This window comes from Ictidomys tridecemlineatus, chromosome 2 (genome assembly GCF_052094955.1).
Source record: "Ictidomys tridecemlineatus isolate mIctTri1 chromosome 2, mIctTri1.hap1, whole genome shotgun sequence".
Lineage (NCBI taxonomy): Eukaryota > Metazoa > Chordata > Mammalia > Rodentia > Sciuridae > Ictidomys > Ictidomys tridecemlineatus.
The window spans coordinates 225258272-225278914 of record NC_135478.1 but is presented as its reverse complement, the minus strand read 5'-3'; the positions used below and the strand labels follow the sequence as shown (position 1 = coordinate 225278914).

Sequence of the window (20643 nt, the reverse complement as noted above, 5' to 3'; positions counted from 1 at the left end):
TTTCAATTTTTGGATTAGGAATGCTCAACCTGTACAATACAACATACACATGTTGATACAACCACTCTTTCCTTGGTACAGAAAATCTACCCTCAGAAGCAGAGAAAAGAGCATTTAAAAAATAAAGGATGGGCTGGGGTTGTGCTCAGCAGTAGAGAGCTTGCCTAGCGCATGTGAGGCTCTGGGTTTGGTCCTCAGCACCACATAAAAATAAATAAATAAGTAAAACAAAGCTATTGTGTCTAACTACAACTAAAATATAAATAAAAAAAAAAGAGGAGATGAAAGATACCTACATTTGTACAAAGTTTTAAACTGTTTAATCTCATTAAATCTCTAGGCAATTCTAAGAGAATTGACCAAGGCTTAAAAAGGCAAAAGGAATGCCAGTATCCAGTGGCAGAATTGGAAGAGAGACCAGATTTCTATGGCAAGTCTGCTGCTCGTCCCACTACTGTTTACTAACCCCACAGCCCTATGATCTTCGCAGATTCACAGACTAGTCTTTCTACTGGGGGATATTCTGAGGCATCCAGAAGACAGACCTCAAGGTATCCTTGGCAAGCCAGACTTCCTTGACCTCCTCATCAATTTAAGGGGAGAAGGGAAAAGGTGGTGTGTAGTTTGCAGGAAAGTAAGATGTGAGACTGAGCAGATAAGTCATGTAAAAATTCCTACCTTAATCCCAACAACTCAGAGGCTAAGGCAGCAGGGTTAAAAGTCTGAGGCCAGCCTCAGTAACTTAGCAAGGCCCTCAGCCATTTAAGGAGACAGTGTCTCAAAAAAAAAAAAAAAAATTAAAGGGCTGGGGATGTAGCTCAGTAGTAAAGTGCCCCCAGAAAATTCTCCAATATGTCTTGGCCTGGTTGGGGATACCACACTGTCCTGGTTGGGGATCTACACTGACAGTGGTGGAGACATGTAGAAATCCATACCAAGTGGTGGCACCAGCTTGTCAGAACCATAGAAGTCCTTCTGCTGCTGACTCAGCAGCATCCATTCCTCCTGGAGCAAGTACACTGTGATATCATCAAATGTCACAGGAGCCTGCAAGGAAAAATGACATCTGTGAAGTACCAATTTCTTTCTGAGATCGGCCTTCCATACAGTGTTCACAACCACCCAAGGCACCCCTACTCTGGGAATTTACCAGATTTGGGGTTGGGGGTGGAGGCACAGTCAATTTACATGCATGACCTACTCACTCCTTGGGTGCAAATCACAGTGAAAATAAGGCACATTGTTCTTTAAGTGCCACTCAGTGAAACGAAGTACAGCCATAAAGAAAGCTGACTGAGGAACTTCTAGATGTTTCCCTGCAGCTCCTCACCTGCTTCCCACACTTCCCATTACCTCTCTGCCAAGGATTTATTTACAATTTATGGCACACTCTTTCAGAAAATCTTTTTTTTTAAAGAATTTTAATATTTATTTTTTAGTTTTTGGTGGACACAACATCTTTGTTTGTACGTGGTGCTGAGGATTGAATCTGGGCCGCACACATGCCAGGCAAGTGCGCTACTGCTTGAGCCACATCCCAGCCCAAGAAAATCTTTTTTTTTTTTTTTTTAATACTTTTTTAGTTATACATCGGCACAATCTTTATTTTGTTCATTTATTTATTTTTAACATGGTGCTGAGGATCAAACCCAGTGCCTCACATATGCGAGGCAAGTGCTCTGTCACTGAGCCACAACCCCAGCCCTCAGAAATTATTATTTTTTGAAGAAATTTACACACACACACACACACACACACACACAGTTGCTGATGGACCTTTATTTATTTATTTAATTACTTACATGTGGCGCTGAGAATCGAACCCAGTGCCTCATACATGCTAGGCAAGTGGTCTACCACTGAGCCACATCCCCAGCCCCAGCAAATCTTTTTTCAAAAAATGTATTTATTTATAGATGGATACAATACCTTATTTTGTTTAATTTTTAATGTGGTGCTGAGGATCAAACTCCACTGCTTCACATGTGCTAGAAATACCACTGAGCCACAACCCCAGCCCCTTCTTTTACAAAATCTTGGACATGGTAAATTTTCACCCTGGAAGATGTTTCAGATTTCTAGAAGTAGCTGAAAGAACTGTATCTGTGAATGAAGTTGATGGTCCAGTCAGGCAAAGTTTTGGAGCTGAGATTGACATCTGGCATCTGTGTGGCTTGCAGAGAAGCTCTGGGGGTCTTCCACATTAAGATGGCCCCTTAATGAGCTCATCTGATTGTCTTTGTTTCTGTGAATTTAAAAGAACACCCCCAACCCAAACAAAACAAAGCTGCTCGGGGATGGGGAGCACAAAGAAGACATAATAGCAACATAAATTTGGAAAGTGAAAAGCAGATGAAAAAGTAGAAACTGGGCAGATCCAAGAAAATGGAATCCTTACTTGGCGGAGAGCAAAGCTGGGACAACCCAGTTCCACTACTAAATCCTCAAAGGCTCAGGCACAGGAAATCCAGAGAAAAACAACATTTTAGGAAATGGAAGCATGCCACTTAAAATAAATGATACATCTATTTTAGCTCACATGGAATATGCTTCTTGAGAAAAACTATACGGGTAGTTCTATCAGCTGCTAATATATATTCAAAAATAATTTGAGCATTTTCTTAAGAACTAAAACATGTTCAGAAAATGTAGAAAATAAGTAGAAAAACACATTTTCTCATTTTTTTTTTTTTTTTTGTGTGTGTGTGGTGCTAGAGATTGACCTAGGGCCTTGTACATTCGAGGCAAGCACTCTACCATCTGAGCTATGTCCCCAGCCCCAGAAAAACACATTTTAAGATCCCCATATTCCCATCACTGAAATAGAATTACTTTTAACATTCGGTATTGTTTTGTCTATGAATATGTTTAAAAACAGACATGGAATGTACTGTAAAATGTATGCTTTAAATAACTACTTGTGTGGAGACAGTCTTCCAAAGTAAAATATGATTCGATTTCCAAAAGCTACTGCAGAATGGCCTGCATTCAAAGGAGGCACACAGGAACAGGGCCTTGAACATGAGGGCAGTGGAGGAGGGCCAAGGAGAGGACCCCAAGAGTATGTGGAAGGCATAACCCAAGGCCGGCTGCACACCAGGACCGGAGGCCTCCCTGCTCCTACTGGAGCAGGTTAAAATGCCTGTGACCATGGGAGGGGAGGGGAGGGGAAGGGAGGATAGGAAGGGCAGCAGAATAAAATAGACATTATTATTGCTGTATGTATATATGTGACTGAATGACCAATGTGATTCTGCAACCTGTACAATCAGAAAATTGAGAAATTATACCCCATTTGATTCAAATGTATGAAATGTCAAGATCATTGTACTGTCATGTGTAACTAATAAAAAATAAAATTAAATTAAATTAAAAAAAATAAAAATAAAATAAAATGCCTGTCACCAAGGACAAGCAAGGCTCCCTATTCACACCTTTCCCCCAGGGCTAAGGGGTGAGCATGATGAGGGTCAGTGAGCCCCATCACCTTAGCTGCACAACCAGGAGTGTGGCTTGGACTGTCTGGATGATAAAGAGGTGTACTCCCAGCAAAAGTGACCACACTAAAACTTGGCACCCCTCTTTTAAACATTATGGCAACAGCCTTCTGTTTCTGGATGATTGGCAATGTAAAGAAAACAAATCTGCTTAAATAAAAGGAATTCCTTATCTATAGAGTGTAAGAAGTAGCTTTGGAAATTCTATTTTAGTGATTCCTACCATCTACAGGATGAAGGTCTCCCTTCTCAGTTAGGTACCAAAGAGCCTCAATCTGTATCTCATGGCTTCCCCACCAGGAGTCTTCCCTCCAGCCAGATTAGTACCATGGCAATCATTCAACCTACTATGCACCTTTCCTCTTCACCCACCCATCTTTAAATCCTATGATTGACCACTTCCTCCCTCTACTTAGAGCTAACCTGCCATCAGGGTTCTATTCAATCCCATCTTTCATGAGGCATTTCATCACCTGGCCCCAGCCATTGCTCCTTCCCTAGAGCTGGGAATGCTTTATTTCCCTTTTTAGTGGGTGGCACTCAGGAAACCAATGCTGATTGGCTTATTTTATAACTTCCTTCACCAGCACCACCCCTTTCTCTGATACCACACTATAAAGAATTTCATGGGTACTTAATTCATTTTTTCAGTCAACATACATCCATTATTTAAGTGGTTTTTTGTTTGTGTTTTTGTATCACAAATTGAATTCAGGGGCACTTAACCACTGAGCTACACCCCCAGCCCTTTTCATTTTTTAAATTTTGAAACAGGATCTCACCAAGATTTGGAGGCTGGCTTTGAATTTGCAATCCTCCTGCCTCAGTTTCCCAAACTGCTAGGATTATAGGCGTGCACCACCATGCCTGGCTTATTTCAGTGTTTGTATGTGCTTGCTGTGTGGTGAACCAAAGATATGAAGAGAGATTAAAATCCATCAGGCAGTGACAGACAACTACGCTATAAGTACGAGAGCAGAACTTTATTCAAAAAAAAAAAAAAAAAAAAGAGCCAGGTGCAGCAGCACATGCCTGTAATCCCAGCAGCTCAGGAAGCTGATGCAGAAGGATTTCGAATTCAAAGCCGGCCTGAGCAAAAATGAGACACTAAGCAACTCAAGTGAGATGCTGTCTCTAAATAAAATACAAAATAGGGCTGGGGATGTGGGGGTGTGGCTCAGTAGGACAACTGAGTGTGCCCTCTATCTATCATTCCACCAACAACAGTAAGATATCCTACTGCCATCCAATGGCCCAAGATTGCTGTCAGTTAATCAATGTCACAAAATAGCATCTATAGAAGATTCTAATAATTGACCAAGTTGCCACCTCAAGAGGACCCCTAGCTACCACCTTTGAGTCCCCCCAAATCACAGTCTACCCAGGCCATTGCCTTGTCAAATAAGAAATATTCTTATTTCTTAGGGTAGAAAACAAATATACTTAGGAAGGGTGAGCATATTTTTGAGATACTCTGCAATCAAAGATTAGAATCAAGAATAGCTGGGTATGATAGTCACACCTGTAATCGCAGCTACTCCGGAGGCTGAGGCAGGAGGATTGCAAGTTCAAGGTCAGCCTGGGCAACTTGGTGAGTTCAAAATAAGTAAAAAGAGCTGGGGTGTAGCTTATTGGTAGAGTGCTTGCTTAGCATGCAGAAGGTTCTAGGTATCATCAATTCCCAGGATGGGGACAGAAGATTAGAATCAAGGGTGAAATTAGTGGTTGGATCCCAAAAGGACATCAATTCCTACTCCATTTCCCAAAATATTTGTATTCTCCTCTTCCTGTTAAAGGCTAAGAAAGCCTACCATTGACTGGAACAATTTAAATCAACACAATTCACTAATTCCAATTTTAATGCCTTTTTCTTTCTTAACCCCCCCCCCCCCAGAGTCTCACTGTGTCATTCAGGCTGGTCTCTATCTGGCCTGAGCTTCCTGAGTGCAGGGACTACAGGCTTGCCCTGCTTGTCAAGTTGTTATTATTATTATTATTATTATTTTTACCCTCTTTCCCTTAAATTTTGCTCCTCCTCATCTAAATTCAGGTTCAATCTAAACAAATCTGGGGATATTATCTAAGGGTAAGGGCATTTCCTTTTCCTTTTTTGTATTCCCCAAAGTGCTTAACAAAATGCAGGCACATAGTTCCTTTCAATCTTTCTTTAGGTCCTATTGAACTTTATTGTCTTGGCCTGGAGACTGTGTATGTGGTTCAGTGTGAAAAACGCATCATTATAGCTTGTGGAGGGAAGGAAGATGGAAGAGGTGCTTAAGCAAGGAGTATTTTTGCAAGTCTTCCAGCGCCTAGCCGGCCAGGTGCTAGATTTACAAAGACTTTCCAGTCTTTCCAGGAATCTTTTTTTCCTGGATATCCTCCTGTTTCTTATTTCTGGGGTGTGTTCGAATTCCTAAGGTAAGTATTGCTGGAGGGCTCCTTCAGGCATCTTACTCAATGAACAAAGTCTTTATTAAATGGACACTTTTTTTTTTTCCTTTCAAGAAAGAGACTCGATAAGCACTTGAAAATGTCTGCTGAGAGAATTCCCCGTGCCATAAAAATACAATCCTCAAGAACTGGGGACAAATCTCAATGGTAGAGCACTTGCCTGGCATGCCTGAGCTTCCCGCTCCAAAAAAGGAATTGGCTGCAAAGAACATCCAGAAAGATCTTAATCCCAGAAGCTGCCACTGTCTCAAAGTTAATGTGCCTACAATCACGGGGTTCTTTGACGCTGAGGCTGACTGCATCGGAGCTCTAGCAACCCTTAACTGTTTCCAAGCACTTTCTAACACCTCTTCCAACTCAAAGATCCTCTTGCCCAAAGCCTCAAACAAGTTTGTGGAATACGCTTCTAAGCAAAGCCCAGATGCTCCACGAAGTTGATAATCTAGAGAGAAGTGGGCAAGAGACATGCCAGATGCCCCCCCACCCCCGCTTTTCAGCTCTTTCTGGGGAAGCAGGATGTAGGCAGGGCCGGCTCTCACCCCGCCTCTCGATCCCCACCCTTTGGCTCCCACTGGCGTCTTAACCAGCCTCAAAGCCTTAAAACCAGCTGGGCCCCCTCCAGACCGCAGCGACGGTGAGCGGAGACACGTAGCACTTTTCCAGCACTGCACTGGGCCGGTCCCCCCAGCCGGCGCCAGCAGAGCGGTCACTTGGCCGGAGGGCAGCCGGCCAGGCGCTAGCAAGGGAGCGGGAAGATGCTAGAACCCGAGGGGTGGCGTCCATCCCAGAGGCGGCCGCCGAAGTGCGGAGGAAGCGCGGAAGGGCAAGCCCTTCCTTGCAGGGCTGGCTCAGCTGCGGACACTTCTCCCGTACTGTCCCGCTCAGCCAGAGCCTAGGCAGGGGTCCGCGGGAAGGGAGTGGGCGCCCCGGGGCCCTTCCAGTCCTACCTTCCCCGACTCCCTGGGCTCCATGGCCCCGCCGGCGCGGACCGTGCTGACCCCGCCACTGCCTCCAGGCCGCCCCTCCCCCCGCGGCCCGGCCTGAGGATGATGCCGCCACTTGGGGACCCCGGCTGCCGGAGTGGGAGGACGCCCTGCCGCGGAGGGAGCGCAGTCGAGAACTTCGCTCTGGCACGTCGGGGGCGGTAGCGCCCGAGGAGCGCGGAGAGGCGCTGAGCTGGGACCAGAGTCGTGCGAACCAACAGCTTTACGGCAGCCGCCTGCCCGAGGCGGCAGGGCATCACGGGAAGTGTAGTCCGGCGTGGGTGAGCGACTGTCGAGGCTTCTATTGGCTCCCGTAAGGCAGGGTCCTGATTGGACTCCGAGGGGTCGCTCTTTGCGCTTCTCACCTCCCTGGGCCATGGTTACTAGGCAACGGCCCAGGAGCCGTCTGGACCTCGCAGTAAGGGCACAGCGCCCTGATTGGTCTGTGCCAACGTCAGCTTTGAAGATTCCAGGTTTTATTTAACCAGGAGGACAATACTTTTCGTTACATACATTTTTGTTTTTAATTTTCTTACATATTCGTACATGCATACAATATAACAATATAATCTGGCCAATTTCATAGGTTTTCAAAAGCATCATTGACAGTCTGCCACGAAAAAGGCACTGTCATAGGTTTCCTAGAGTGAAACACAGTCCTGACCCTTTAGGAATTTGTCGGAGTTTTTAGCCCCCTGTTCCCTCCTGACCTGCGGGAGAGATTGGGGGAGCAAGCCCAGACCAGGAGGAACCAAGAAAGGTAAAGGTCCACTAGCCACCCACACCCAGCCCTCCCTCCCGGAGGACAATCAGTCACGCCAGGGCGAACAGTCAAAGTAAGATCTCCTTTAATGAGAAAACACACACAGCTAATATAATGTACAGGAGCCAATCAGGGTAAAGGTCAGCAGGATGGGGAGAATTTACATCTACACCCATCCTACAGGCAGTAATGGGAGACAGGAGTATTTATGAGGGCAGAAGGGTTCTGAGCCTATCCATGGCAATGCCTTCTGGCTAATTGCTAGGTGCTCTCTTAGCCACGTGTGGCCCCAGGACTGGGAAGCGGGATCCAGCCAGCAAGTTAAGTTTCCTCTTTTCTGGTGCAACATGCCCCATGTTACATCATGCCCTACAGGAATTCAGTCAAGAATTACAAGTGCCATGAAAGGGGTAAGAAGGCATAATTTGTTATCTTGGAGTGAGGTGGTAAGGGAGATATGGGAGAATTTGTCAAGGATTCCCTGGAAAAATGGTACCTGAACGGAATTAAAATAAGAGGTAGGCATTATCCAGGTAAAGGAAGTGCTATGGATGGAATTGTATCCCTCCTCCCGATATATATGTTGAAGTCCTCCAAATGTCATATGTATGTAAGTGATTATCGTAGCTCCCCTTATCCATAAGGAATATGGTCTCAGATCCCCCCCCTCAGTGGGTGCCTGAATCTGTGGACAATACCAAACCCTACATATACTGTGTTGTCTCCTATACATACATACCTGTAATGAAGTTCATTTTTAAATTAGGCATAGTAAGAGATTAATAATAATAACAAATAATAAACTGTAATCCCAGCAGCTTGGGAGGAAGAGACAGGAGGATAGTGAGTTCAAAGCCAGCCTCAGCAATGGTGAAGTGCTAAGCAACTCAGTGAGACCTGTCTCTGATAAAATACACAACTGGGCTGGGGATGTGGCTCAGTGATTGAGTGCCCCTGAGTTCAAGATGTGCAAGATATCATCACACTACTCAGAGAGGAACACAATACAAAACTTATAAATTGTTTATTCCTGGGGGGCTGGAGCTGTGGCTCAGTGGTAGAGTTCTTGCCTGGCACTTGTGAGGCATTGGGTTTGATCCTTACCATCATATAAAAATAAATAGATAAAATAAAGGTATTGTATTCATGTACATCTAAAAATATTTTTGAAAATTTAGTTTATTCTTTGAATTTTCCATTTAATATTTGTGGACTGTAATTGACCACAGATAGCCTAAATGGTGGAAAGTAAAACTGGATAAAGGGGGATTTCTGTATTATAAATGTCTCTGTCAAATTAACTTTAGGACAGAAGGAAGCAGATGTGGTTGGGAAGAGATATGCAAGGTTTCTGGTGTGAGAAGTTTGCTATTTCCAGACCTGGATGATAAAGGCACTGCCATAGGTTTCCTAGAGTGAAACTAAATTATATGCTTATGTTTTATACATATGTTTTATGCTTATGTTTTATATGTGCATATATACATACAAGTATTTCTTTTGAGTCCTAATTAAAAGCTGTAAATAAAAATAAAGCAAATATAGTTTATATTGTAAATATTTTATATATTGCCATACTAATTATAAAATATTCTGATGATCAGTCCTGGGTAGGTCCCAAGTGACTATTTTCTATTATATGACTCTGCTCTCCTGGTCAAGGTTGAATAGAGCTAAATTCAGGAGGGCCAATAAGAACACATTCTCTAGGAATGCAAGAGAGAGGCCATCCTTCCTTGTGGGTAGAGCTGCAGCATTTGACCTGTGTGCTGTGACCAGCCACTTTCCTCGGGGTGCACTCAGAGATAGAGGGGTCTGTGCTAATGAGGAAGAAGAATGAGACAGACACAAGTGAAGTGGATGAGAAAGCAGATAGTGAGGACTTTGGGTTCCAGGTGGCCTTCCAGTCTCGGGCTCCCAGGTCAGCTACGTCCCAACCCTGGAGAGCTATATTCTGCCCACGAGCTATTCTGATATTCTTATTTAAAAAGGCCTTTTGGGATTAAAGTATTGGAGATAAGGCAGTTGAGATATCTAGGGTAGATGAATAGTCCAACAAAAACGTCCATGAAAGGTTTCCATTGTTCCAAGAAAAAAGGACAGTATCTAGAGGGAAATGTGGGGTCAAAACAGGAGGTCTAAGGTGGGAGACATAAGATCATGCCTTGTGGGATGGGAAGAAACTGATGGTTTAATAAAGATGGATGATGCCATGACCCAAGCTCTTAGGAAGAAAAGAAGGGCTGGGGACAGAGTCCAAAGGGCTCTTTCCAGACTGCGAATGTTACCAAACTTGAGTTCTTGGGTCCAAGTTGTAGAAATGAGCGCTGGACCCAGGAAGAACCTCAGCACAGAAAGGTTTTAGTTAGGACCTTCTGCTTGAGCCAGAAGGGAGTAACAGCACTGGCTCAAGCAAAGAATGAAGCAGAGCAGCTTTTGTGGCATCCCTGGAGTAGGCAGGAACTGCGTCTTTGGAAGTCAGCACTCGTAGAGGTGGGACTTCAGATGTGCCTGCGCTCTGCCTCATCTTGTGTCTTCTTGTGTGTTAAGTGTCCACCATGGGGTGCACATTCTGCTATGCTAATAAAGTAAAGGTAACTGTGGGTTACTTCAGTGAGTATGCTGTATGTGCATTTGCCTCTCACCACCTGGATTACCCTTATCTGCCAAGGCCAATGTCTCGGCTTGGCATCAGAATCACGAGGCACTCACAGCTTTGTAGGTTCAAACAGCAATTCTTTATTCCAGCTCTCACACCACCTCCACACAGGTCCAGGGGCAAACGCGTTCTGCTGTCTCCCGCACAAACCACCTACTCCACGAGGCTCTCTCCAAATCCCATTTCAATCTCACGAGAACTCAACGGGAACAAGCAGCAGGAACACCCTAATCCCAGCAATAATCTTCAACTCTAACTTCCCTAAAACCCATTATCTTAAACTGGCAACGCCTTAAACTCAAGGAGCCGGTTACTTCCTCAAACCTGATCAGCTCTAAACCCGGATCTGCCTAGGTCCTTGAGCAAGGTCACCTCATTAAAGCATGCATGCAATGTTCCATCGAATGTCCTCTAAGCAGCATGGGGTACGCTTGGCAAGGAAATTTCGATGCGTCATTCCTACTTGGTAATGGCCCTCAGCATCTCCCCCCTTCTGATTAATTGAACAACAAGCAATGCGGCTTAGGACCGTGCCTGGTAGGTTGTCCAATTCAACATATGGTTCTTACCCGTCATCGGATGAACTGACCTCTAGGCGTCAGTCCCCTGTCTTAGGTTGAATCCACTGCAATCAGATCAACCCGTCGCTGACTACCGGTCCAGCATTCAGCCATGCTTGTGGATAGGCCTAAGCACCAGTGGGGGGGTGAGGTTCTTGCCTCACCTCTGTTGGCCCCCAAATTTAACCTTGGTGCCAGTGGGGGGGTGAGGTTCTTGCCTCACCTCTGTTGGCCCCCAAATTTTAGACCATCACTAGTAGAAGGGAGGAAGATACAGAAATGCCACGACACCAAGCCAATTGACGGCTCCTTTGGAAAAATTGCATCACTGGTGACACCATCAGCAAAGATGCCAGCATTACCACAATTAACATGGGGTGCGCTGGCAAGGAAATTGCATCACTGGCGACACCATCAGCAAAAATATGCCAGCATTACCACAATTCGCTGCACCAGACGATAGTTCACAATGCATGCAACTGATAAATAGTCCAGGCAAGTTCTGCAGGCAGTTCAAAGTGGAAGAGTCTATCAATATGTCCATTTCCTCCCAAAGTAAATCAAGTCCTTGATTGAGCATTACTTGTTGAGTTATATTCATTGATGCATCAGTTTATACAGTTTACTGTGGTAGCTATCATAGAAGCTGTAGTTTGGTTTTCTTAGTCTTCACCGGCACTGGGATGGAGATGGGAATTCTGGTAATGATGTTAAAGAGACATTATCCTGAACAGAATTATTAAATATAATGAAAAGGAAAAGTGAAAGTAAACAAACAGATCTGTTAATCACCTTTAAAAACAATAGTAAGCAAACAGATCTGTTAATCACCTTTGAAAGCAATCATTAACAGCTGTTTAACTAATTTAAATTAAACCACTTAAATCACGTGAATAAAAAAAAAATTCGGATCCATTTTTTCATGAGCGCTCCTCATATAAAAATATGGACATACACACATACTGACATGCAACACAAAACAGTGCAGACATAACATACAACACATAAGACAATAATAACGGCCTTGTAGCTTTACCTAGATAAAATCTCCATTGCAATGTTTAAAAACTCCACAGTCAAAAAATAAAAAACAGTCAAAAAACAAAACTGATCAGAAAAACATTAACCTAGGTTTGTATGAGCTCAAAAAATAAAATAGAACTTTATGATGTGGGAAAAAGCAATAATAAAATAGATATTGAAAAAAAGCACCGTGGTTAATCACTGTCGCAGATGTAAGAATAGCCAAGCTGGAGCTCTGGATTTCAGCTATTATGGATTTCAGTCAAATCATCTTCTTTTTCTGTAGAAATTGTTTTGGTTAACCTCTCTGGAATCCAAATCGGCTGCTGTTCTCCCTGTGGGAACACACAAACGGAACCCCGACTCCAGACAATAACTGGGTCGGGACCTTCCATTGTCCTGTTAGAATATCTTTCCAAAGTACCTTAGGCTTATGTACATTTTTCAGATACATATGTCTTTCCACAGCACTAAGTCCTGATGAATGCAAATTTAGAAAGTTTAGAGTAAAAAAAGGGTTATTTTAAGTTTATCTTTGGGGGATATATATACCCCTTTAAGATTCTTTTAAATATAAGTCTTTCAAAAGCATTCTGCCTTAGATTTTAGAATTACTTTAGTCCTTTTAATTTTTAGATGTGGTTTTAAACCATAGTTGTCTTAGCCTTTTGTATTTTCTATCTGAAATACCTTTACTTGACATTTTCAACCATTTTCTATCTTATTTCTATCTTCTAGTTTTCTACTAAGGTTTTTATATTTACCCTTAGTAGCTTTTTTTCTCTCCTAGTTTTCTTATTTTGTGGGTTTAAAATTCTTATCTTTCTACATCTTTTTATCTTCCTATATCTTTTTTATCTTTCTACATCTTTTCTCTCTCTCTTTTTTTACCTTCCTGTACTTCTGTTTTTGAAGTTTTCCAGTTCAAATTTTTAATCTTCTTTATCTAAATCTTTTATCTTATTATCTTCCCATTTTCATGGGTTATATTTTTTTTCTCCGTCATGAAGGCATCTTAACCACCTTCAATTTAACCTTTTAAAGCCTTTTGCAACTTATTTAGACATTTTACAACCTTTTACTTTACCACACAAAGATTATCTCATCTCCCTCTTTTTGGTTTAATAAGTACATTTTAATAGTTTGATGAGTAAAGCAATCTTTTTTCCGCCATGAAGGTATCTCAACCACCTTCAATTTAACCTTTAAAGCCTTTCAATTATCATCTATACTGTACTTTTAAATGTACTTTTTCACCACCTACAGCTTCACTCTTTTAAATGAGGCTTAGATTCTGTTTAAATCGCTTAATATTAGTTTACATGGCTGCCCTTCAACCAAAGGCTTTTTTTTTTAACTCCATTAAGAAGCTTTGTCTCAATCTGCCATGTACAAATACCTTTTTTTTTCTTCTTTCTTCCTTTCTCAAGCTTTTAAAGTCTAGTTTCCTCAAAATCTTTTTAAATGGCATTTTACAACTTTACCACACAGAGATTATCTCATCTAGAAACATTTCTTTAACCTTTAACCTTTTATATTAAAATATATTTCCACATCTTGAACCTTTTTATATCCCTTTTTTAACCGTTAACGCTTTTTATAAATTCACATTCTGAAACAACCCTTATAAAATTACTCCACTTTAATAAGATGAAATACTTTTATGTTTTCTAAGGTACTATTATACTGTAATTGAAACCTAACTGAAACTTCTTATACTCTCTGTATATAAATTACACAATAGAATCTTAACTCTTAGTAACCTTGTTTAGCAAAGACACAGACCAAAGCAATATTAAACCTTTTTCCATTCACTAATTTATGAAAACACACATAATGTTTAAATATATTACCTTATGGAACTTAATAAGTAAAGAGTCTGCCTAGGTCCTTGAGCAAGGTCACCTCATTAAAGCATGCATGCAATGTTCCATCGAATGTCCTCTAAGCAGCATGGGGTACGCTTGGCAAGGAAATTTCGATGCGTCATTCCTACTTGGTAATGGCCCTCAGCACTTATCATCTGGGAAAGTCTCTAATATCATTATTTTTCCAAATAGTGCAGACCCCACTTTGTCTGGCTTCTGCTGACCACATAATCTCAGCAGAGCAGATTTCCCAGCCTCCCATCTCCTGGCGGGTTATCTCGTTCCCACAGCCTGGAAGATGGGTTCACCTTTTAACTCTTGATTTCTTGATATGGCTGTTAACCCTCTAAGATCGAGAGCCTTAGAGCCTTAGAGCCTTACACAGATATGTTGGCTGTCTTATTTCCTCTGAAAAATATTCATCCCTTTGTGCTAAGGGGTCCTGTTTTTCATGAGGATCCCTGACTGGGTCAGGAATACTTCTAGCTTATGTGGAGGGAAGAAGGAGAAGACAGAGTGGACATAGGTTTACTTAAGTAGATTCCCTGAGAAAATTCTCTACTGATGGCATCTCTTTGAGACAAGGTCATCTCATAAAAATGAAGCCAGGGAAAGGAGAGGTATGCATACTCATCTTGGAGAAGGGGAAATAGAACTTACTGGGGAGACATAATAAGATGGCCAAGTTCAATTTCAACCAGAGTTGAGATTTATGGTCACAAATTTAAGATAGAAACAACCTAGCTGCAAAATTCTGTTTTGAAGCCCAAACTGGGACAGATGTTTGAGTTAACTCTAGTTTGGAATATTGCAGGTGGGTGGAAATGAGGGGAGAAAAAAGCAAGGGGATTAATGATATTTGCATCATAATGGTAGAAAAGTGATTCTCAATGGCAGCTGCACATTAGAACTACCCATGGAGCTCTCAAATCCTGATTTAATAGGTCTAAGATGGGGACCAAGTATTGGCATTTTAAAAAACTCCTCAAGTATGTATAATTTGCATTTGGCACTACGTAGACTGTGAATCCAAGCTGAGTCATGAGAGAGGCGAGGAATAAACAAATGAAAAGTAAATGTTATAAAATCAGTGAACCCGAAATTACAAAAACAGCAAAAATGATAGCAGTAAACTACTAGAGCGGGTAAACTGGAATGATAGGAAATCATGACTGGTCAGTAAATATCTGAAGGTTTTTGAAGATGAGGTCTAGGTGTGGGAGTGGATTCCCAGGGTGGAGCCAAGGAGAAGGACATTGTAGGTGAGGAGGCAAAGAGTATAAGGTCAGTTTTTGTTTTTGTTTTTGTTTTTGAGATAGGTTCTCTCCAAGTGCCCAGGTGACCTCAAATTTGCAATGCATTGGCCTGAGCCCTCCAGGTATCTGGGATTCCAAGTGAGCACCCCTGTGTCCAGTGAGATCAGAATTTTGATTTTTCACATGTTCATTCAAACACTGAGCATGGGTGGAAAGGAGGACTGAACCATTCTATAGAATTCTTCTGTAATGGTGAGGAGTGCCCAGTGGGACAGTGGGGAGCAGTATAGAGTGTTGTAGCCACACAGGCAACACAGGAAGGGATCTCCTTGCAGGAAGAAGAGCAGGAACTGGCCCAGGAGAAACAATAAACGTGAACATCACAGAAGTCAAGTGTCTCTCTTCCTGGCTCTGAGGTGGGATGTGAAAGAAATATTAGCTTCCTGGTAAGGTGGAGGCTTCAAGGAACAGAATCCTAGTGTTAGTCATGAAATGGTGGTGGAAGAAGCTTCCAGAGATGTTGACAGTGGGGCAGCCTCTACAATAGACAAACCAGGAGCCGGAGAGCACAGTGTGGGCTGGGAGGGAGGATGTGGGGATCCTGGCTCAGAATGGGGGTTTCACAAGCAAGTGGGTGATGAGATGTGATGTTATGAAACAAGCAAGGGGTTGGCTCTTTTAAAGAACAAAGAACTCAGTGGGGACATGGAACATGGTGGACTTGGTCTCTGGAGCATTGATTGTTGTCCCCAGTACTTGGCTCAGTAGTGTAGCTTCAGGCCAGCTGCTTTCTTTGAGTCTATAGAGTGGGATAGGACTTTGGGGTGAATAAAACAAGGAGAGCACTTGGAGGTGGGTGGAGTGGTGGGAAAGTGAGAAGTGCTCTTTTGGACATGATGGATTTGGGACCTAAGTGATATCCAGGTGGATGTTCTAGTTGACAGTTGGATACGCAAATATATGTTAGTGTCACCTGTCCAGAAGGACAGATATCAGGGAGGTAATCAAATTATAAAAGTTGCTTGACTTAGGGATGTCAGTCCTTTGGCACATTTTCTTTCCACATTTCTGATGGTCCTTCCCCATGGAAAATTATATATGATCAAGAATCAGTAATTATCAATGGTTGGCTATTGCCACCAGGTGGGAAGTAGGGTCTTTGAAGCCAAACTGGGACTGTTGGCGGCTATGCAAAACTTCCATGGCAGAAGACCTTCTCAGATGGCTCTCAAAGAACCCCACCCTGATCTCCAGGACCTGTGGATCTGATGGGGTTACTTCCATGGTTGTGTGATATGGCCCTGTTAACCTTAGAATGGGGGTTCCCAGCTTAGGCAGGTGGACCTAACATAAAAGCCCTATAAAAAGTAGATTTTTCTCCATATGGGGCAAAAATGGAGTCAGAGAGATTTGAAGCCAGAGAAAGAGATGCAAGATGCTCTTGCTGGCTTCAAGAAGGACTACTGAGAAATGACAGTCAGCAGGAAGGGGTGACCTCAGTCCCACAGCTACCAGGAACTGAATTCAATATCCTGAGTGAGTTTAGAAATAGATTTTTCCCTAGAGCCTCCAAGTAAGAGCTGATGTGTCACCAAATTTGATTTTTGAGTTTGTGAGTCCTAAGCAGAGAATCTGACTCAGCTATGTGAGGCTCTTGTTCTACAAACCTATAAGAAAATTAATGGGGATTATTTACATTTGTGGGGATTTGTTACACAGCAACAGTTAACTGAACAACCACAGAAACAGTGCTTTTGAGGGGATGCCCATGCACATTGCTCTCTTGTTTTATGATAGGGATCTGTCACCATTTCTGCCATGGTTGACTCTGGTGCACCCAGACATGTGGGAGGGTCACTGCTGACTGCCATGGCTGACTTAAGGTGGACCGCTGAATTCCCCGGAGGGGGAGGATGATGGTTTACTGCATTACACCAGGTACAGGAGAGATACTGGCTAAGGACTTGGAAATTCTAGGGATTGTGAGAAGGATATAAGCTATGAAGGAATTGAAGGTGTTCATCCCTACTGGTCAAGAAAGAAAGAGGAGCTAAGCAGGGACTGATAGATTTAGAAAATGGGAGGACTCAGACACTGGAGGAGCATGATGAAGATAAACGAGGGGTGTAGGTGACCAGATAGGAACTGGATGTGCAGAGAAAAAGGAGGGGGGAAGGATTTGCAGAAGTAATGGTTTCTAGGAAACATATGGAAATTGAGTACGCCTAGTGGTAGCCCTTTCAGGAATCCCACCAACTTGTATGACTGACCCCATGTATAGCCTTGCATACAATTCAAGTCCCAATGTTCACTTACCCAAGAGTCCCCCTTCCTGTGTCCCATGTCTATTAACTAGAGACACTCTTACTTTCCAACTATCTTAGGTCCTCTCTCTTTTGCCAATAGCTTTAACTGGATGGGACTCTGGCCTGCAGGGTGTCTGAGGACTATGATTCAGAGGGGCTAACATGTAGCATCACCAAGTCCCAGAGCAGAAGTGGTTGGCCTGGCTCCCACCCTTTCCATCCTGGAAGCGGAGCCTGAGACAAGAACTTGGTCCTAGAAAGGGATCTCACAGGGACTTGGGAAAGGAAGCAGGGAAGAGGAAGAACTGACACAAAGGTGCATTTTAGAGATCACCCTGTGGTGACTTGGAGTGTAGCTGGGCAGAGTGCTTACCTAGCATGTGCAAGGGTGTGGGGATTGAACCTCACAGAGAGAGGAGAGAGAGAGAGAGAGAGAGAGAGAGAGAGAGAGATATCAGTGGTATGAGCTCTGGGGGCTTGGTTGCACTTCTCAGAATTGTACAGGATGCTCGCCATGACTCTCTGAGGAATGGGAGGGGTGCATTTATCTGCAGCTCTCATCCTGAGTGGTTGAGGGCCACCCCAGAGACATGAACTACATCCCATTGCTGCTCTTATATTCCTTCCTGGCTACTCTTGTGCAGTCTGTGTGTCAGAAAAGCCCAGGGCAGAAAGAAAAAGAAGCTTGAAAAGAGAATAATAGAAAACAGCTCATGAAAAAAAATGCTCAACATCATTGGTCATTTAGGAAATGTGAATCAAAACCTCACTGAGGCCTGGCGTGGTGGCACCTGCCTATAATCCCAGCGCTTGGGAGGGTGAGGCAGGAGGATTGAAAGTTCAAAGCCAGCCTTAGCAACCTAGTGAGGCCCTAAGTGCCTTAGCAAAAGCCTATCTCAAAATAAAAAATAAAAAGGGCTGGGGATGTAACTCAGTGGTTAAGCCCCCTAGGTTCAGTCCCTGGTACCAACCAACCAACCAACCAAACAACAACAACAACAAAGGACAGAGGCGGGGGTGGGGGCACAGGGAGAGGTAGAGACATAAAAAGGAGAAGGAGAAGCAAACTTGTTCCTGAGCTTGCATGGAATTCTGTAATGTGCTGCAGCTGAAATCACATTCAGTGGAGGGATATGACCTGGCGCACTGTAGACTCCTAATGGGAGAGGTCTTCAGATTATATTCAGCCTTATCCTGCTATAGAGGAGGACACCAAAGCCCTGTTATGGAAAGTGTCTTTCCCAGGTTCACCAGTCACCATGGATGCCATGGTGAATCCATGACAGATTCACAGAGGTCCTCAGAAGACCAAGTCTTTGTGCAGGGCTAGGCAGGGCTCAGAGCTACCCTTCCTCCGCCTTCCCACCAGTCCCTGCATGGAGACTCGACTCATGGACTTGCTGCCAGTGTGATTTTATTTGGGAGAATGGGGGATGGATGGGCATGGGAGGAGATGATCAGTGCCTCTGAGTCCAAATGTCATAAGAGGGACAGCAGTGGACGCATCTGGTGGAACCTGTCAGCGCTTTGAGAAATCACCTGCTGGAGGACAAGAAGAGGACAGATAGGCTAGCAAGAGAGGGAAGGGGGTCGAAAGCAGGGCAGCAGAAGCTGGCATCTGCTCTTCCACTGTGTGCAACCCAGGAGGCATCGGAGCCCTGGGTTGCAGACACACCTTGGCAGGCGCTGCACTGGCAACTGTTGATGACCGGCAGCACCACTGGCTCGGTGCGGCCATCTGGACATTGCAGGTTCAGGATCCTTACAGGGCTGTCGGGGTCCAGGCGGTAACTACAGCAGTCGCACTGGCTCTGCAGGTAGGGCTCCTGGGCGAGACAGGGTGGTTGAATTGGGGGAGGACTAAACCGTTCCTTGGCCTTTCCCATCTGAGGTGGGAGTATTGATCCCAATCCTCCTAGACAAGCAGGGTAGCTGAGCCGGGAGGGAAGTGTCACCAGCAAGCCCCACTTCCCAAGAAACCGCCCTCTTCACTTCTGCCAGCCTGAGTGGTCAACAACCTTCAGGTTAAAAGAGAGCAGCAGGGGAAAGACACAGCTCCCCGCCCCCCCGCCCCCCAGCAAGGGGCTTAGGGTCTGGTTGATAGATGGACTGATAATATTGAAACCCTAATTAAACCCTAACTGCAATTCTGATCCAGTATAAAGTGAGCTCTCTTTCCAGAACAGGCCCCTTCTTGCCCTTCAACATTATAGTGATCTTTTTACAAGTAAACTAGTTATAATTCCGTGTGTGTGTGGGGGGGAGGTATTGGGGCTCAAACCCAGGGCCTTGCACATGCTAGACAGGTGCTCTACCACTGAGCCACATCCCCAGCCTTATTCTTCTCCTTCGAGATAGGTAATACATTCACATAATACCATGTTACAAAACTACAAAGATTATTTGATTACATCTCCCAATTACTTTCTTCACTACATTTTTAAAATTCCAAAAGAGATTTGGGAAAGCATCTCTAGGAGGCGCAGAAGTGGTTGAGGGCTGAGGGGCCGCATCTTTGGGGACCAGGTTGGAAAGCACCTCTGTCTTTCTGGTGGTCAGAGGCACGAGGAAATGGTCTCAGAGTAGAAGTCCTGGTGACAAGACCCCAGGGGCACCATCTGATCTGAACTCTGGGCCTGTAAGCACCCTCTGGCTCACCTCAGGCATGACGTTGGTGCTAGATGGGCAGTGCCCACTGCAGTAGCTCACTTCTACCTGGTCCAGATGGCAGGGGCCCTTGGTGAGGTTACGAAGCTCAGTGAGATGCCGGCAGGAGGCTGACTGTGCCTCTGTGTGTGGAAGGGTCACGTAAAAGTGGCAGGAGGTGGAAGCAGGGCAGAGGGGGAGGCTAGGACTAAGGGGACCCTGGGAAGGGGGTGTGTGTGGGACAGGGCCTGGGACTCTGTGGGGTGGGGGTGGCCAGCTGCTGTGATGCAGCCCTATAGAGCTTCATCCTCTAATCCCTATATGAGCAGCCTGGGCAAGGTGGGCACACACCAGGCTAAAAAGTTGGGGTGTAGGGGCAGTTGGGGAAAAAGGAGATGCAGAAGTGGTTGAGGGTTAAGGGGCTGCATCTTTGGGGACCAGAACCCAGGTCCTACGTACCCAGGGTCTCCCTGCGGCAAGTGGGACAGCAGCTCCCTGGCTCCTGCACAGTCACCTCGTCCTGCAGAGTGGCCCTTGCTTGAGTCAGAAGGATGGCCCCATCACCCACACCCCACACAGCCTGTGTAGAACCCTAAGATCAGTCATAGATGAGGACCCCTGAAGAGCCCAG

The 20643-nt window shown here is 44.3% G+C and overlaps 2 protein-coding genes across 5 annotated transcripts in view; both read right to left on the bottom strand.

The window, feature by feature from the left end:
* Nucleotides 1-7165, bottom strand: part of Znf862 (zinc finger protein 862) — a 32086-nt gene extending 24921 nt beyond the window's left edge. For 2 of the 4 annotated variants that reach the window (XM_021727256.3, XM_021727257.3), the window contains exons 1-2: nt 6896-7164; nt 936-1047 (exon numbers count right to left, since the gene is read on the bottom strand). In XM_021727256.3, the coding sequence (XP_021582931.2) occupies nt 936-1047; nt 6896-6919 (136 nt within the window). In that variant the 5' untranslated portion in view covers nt 6920-7164. Of the gene's footprint in view, nt 1-935; nt 1048-1929; nt 5351-6895 lie in introns of those variants that run through there. The other 2 variants (XM_078040790.1, XM_078040791.1) reach the window with 2 other exon arrangements.
* Nucleotides 7166-18763: 11598 nt separating this feature from the next.
* The window catches only part of LOC101972385 (SCO-spondin), a 55397-nt gene continuing 53517 nt past the window's right edge, over nt 18764-20643 (bottom strand). Inside the window, exons 103-106 of the mRNA XM_078027965.1 lie at nt 20472-20592; nt 20025-20155; nt 19042-19192; nt 18764-18908 (exon numbers count right to left, since the gene is read on the bottom strand). Of these exons, the coding sequence (XP_077884091.1) occupies nt 18886-18908; nt 19042-19192; nt 20025-20155; nt 20472-20592 (426 nt within the window). The 3' untranslated portion in view covers nt 18764-18885. The remainder of the gene's footprint in view (nt 18909-19041; nt 19193-20024; nt 20156-20471; nt 20593-20643) is intronic.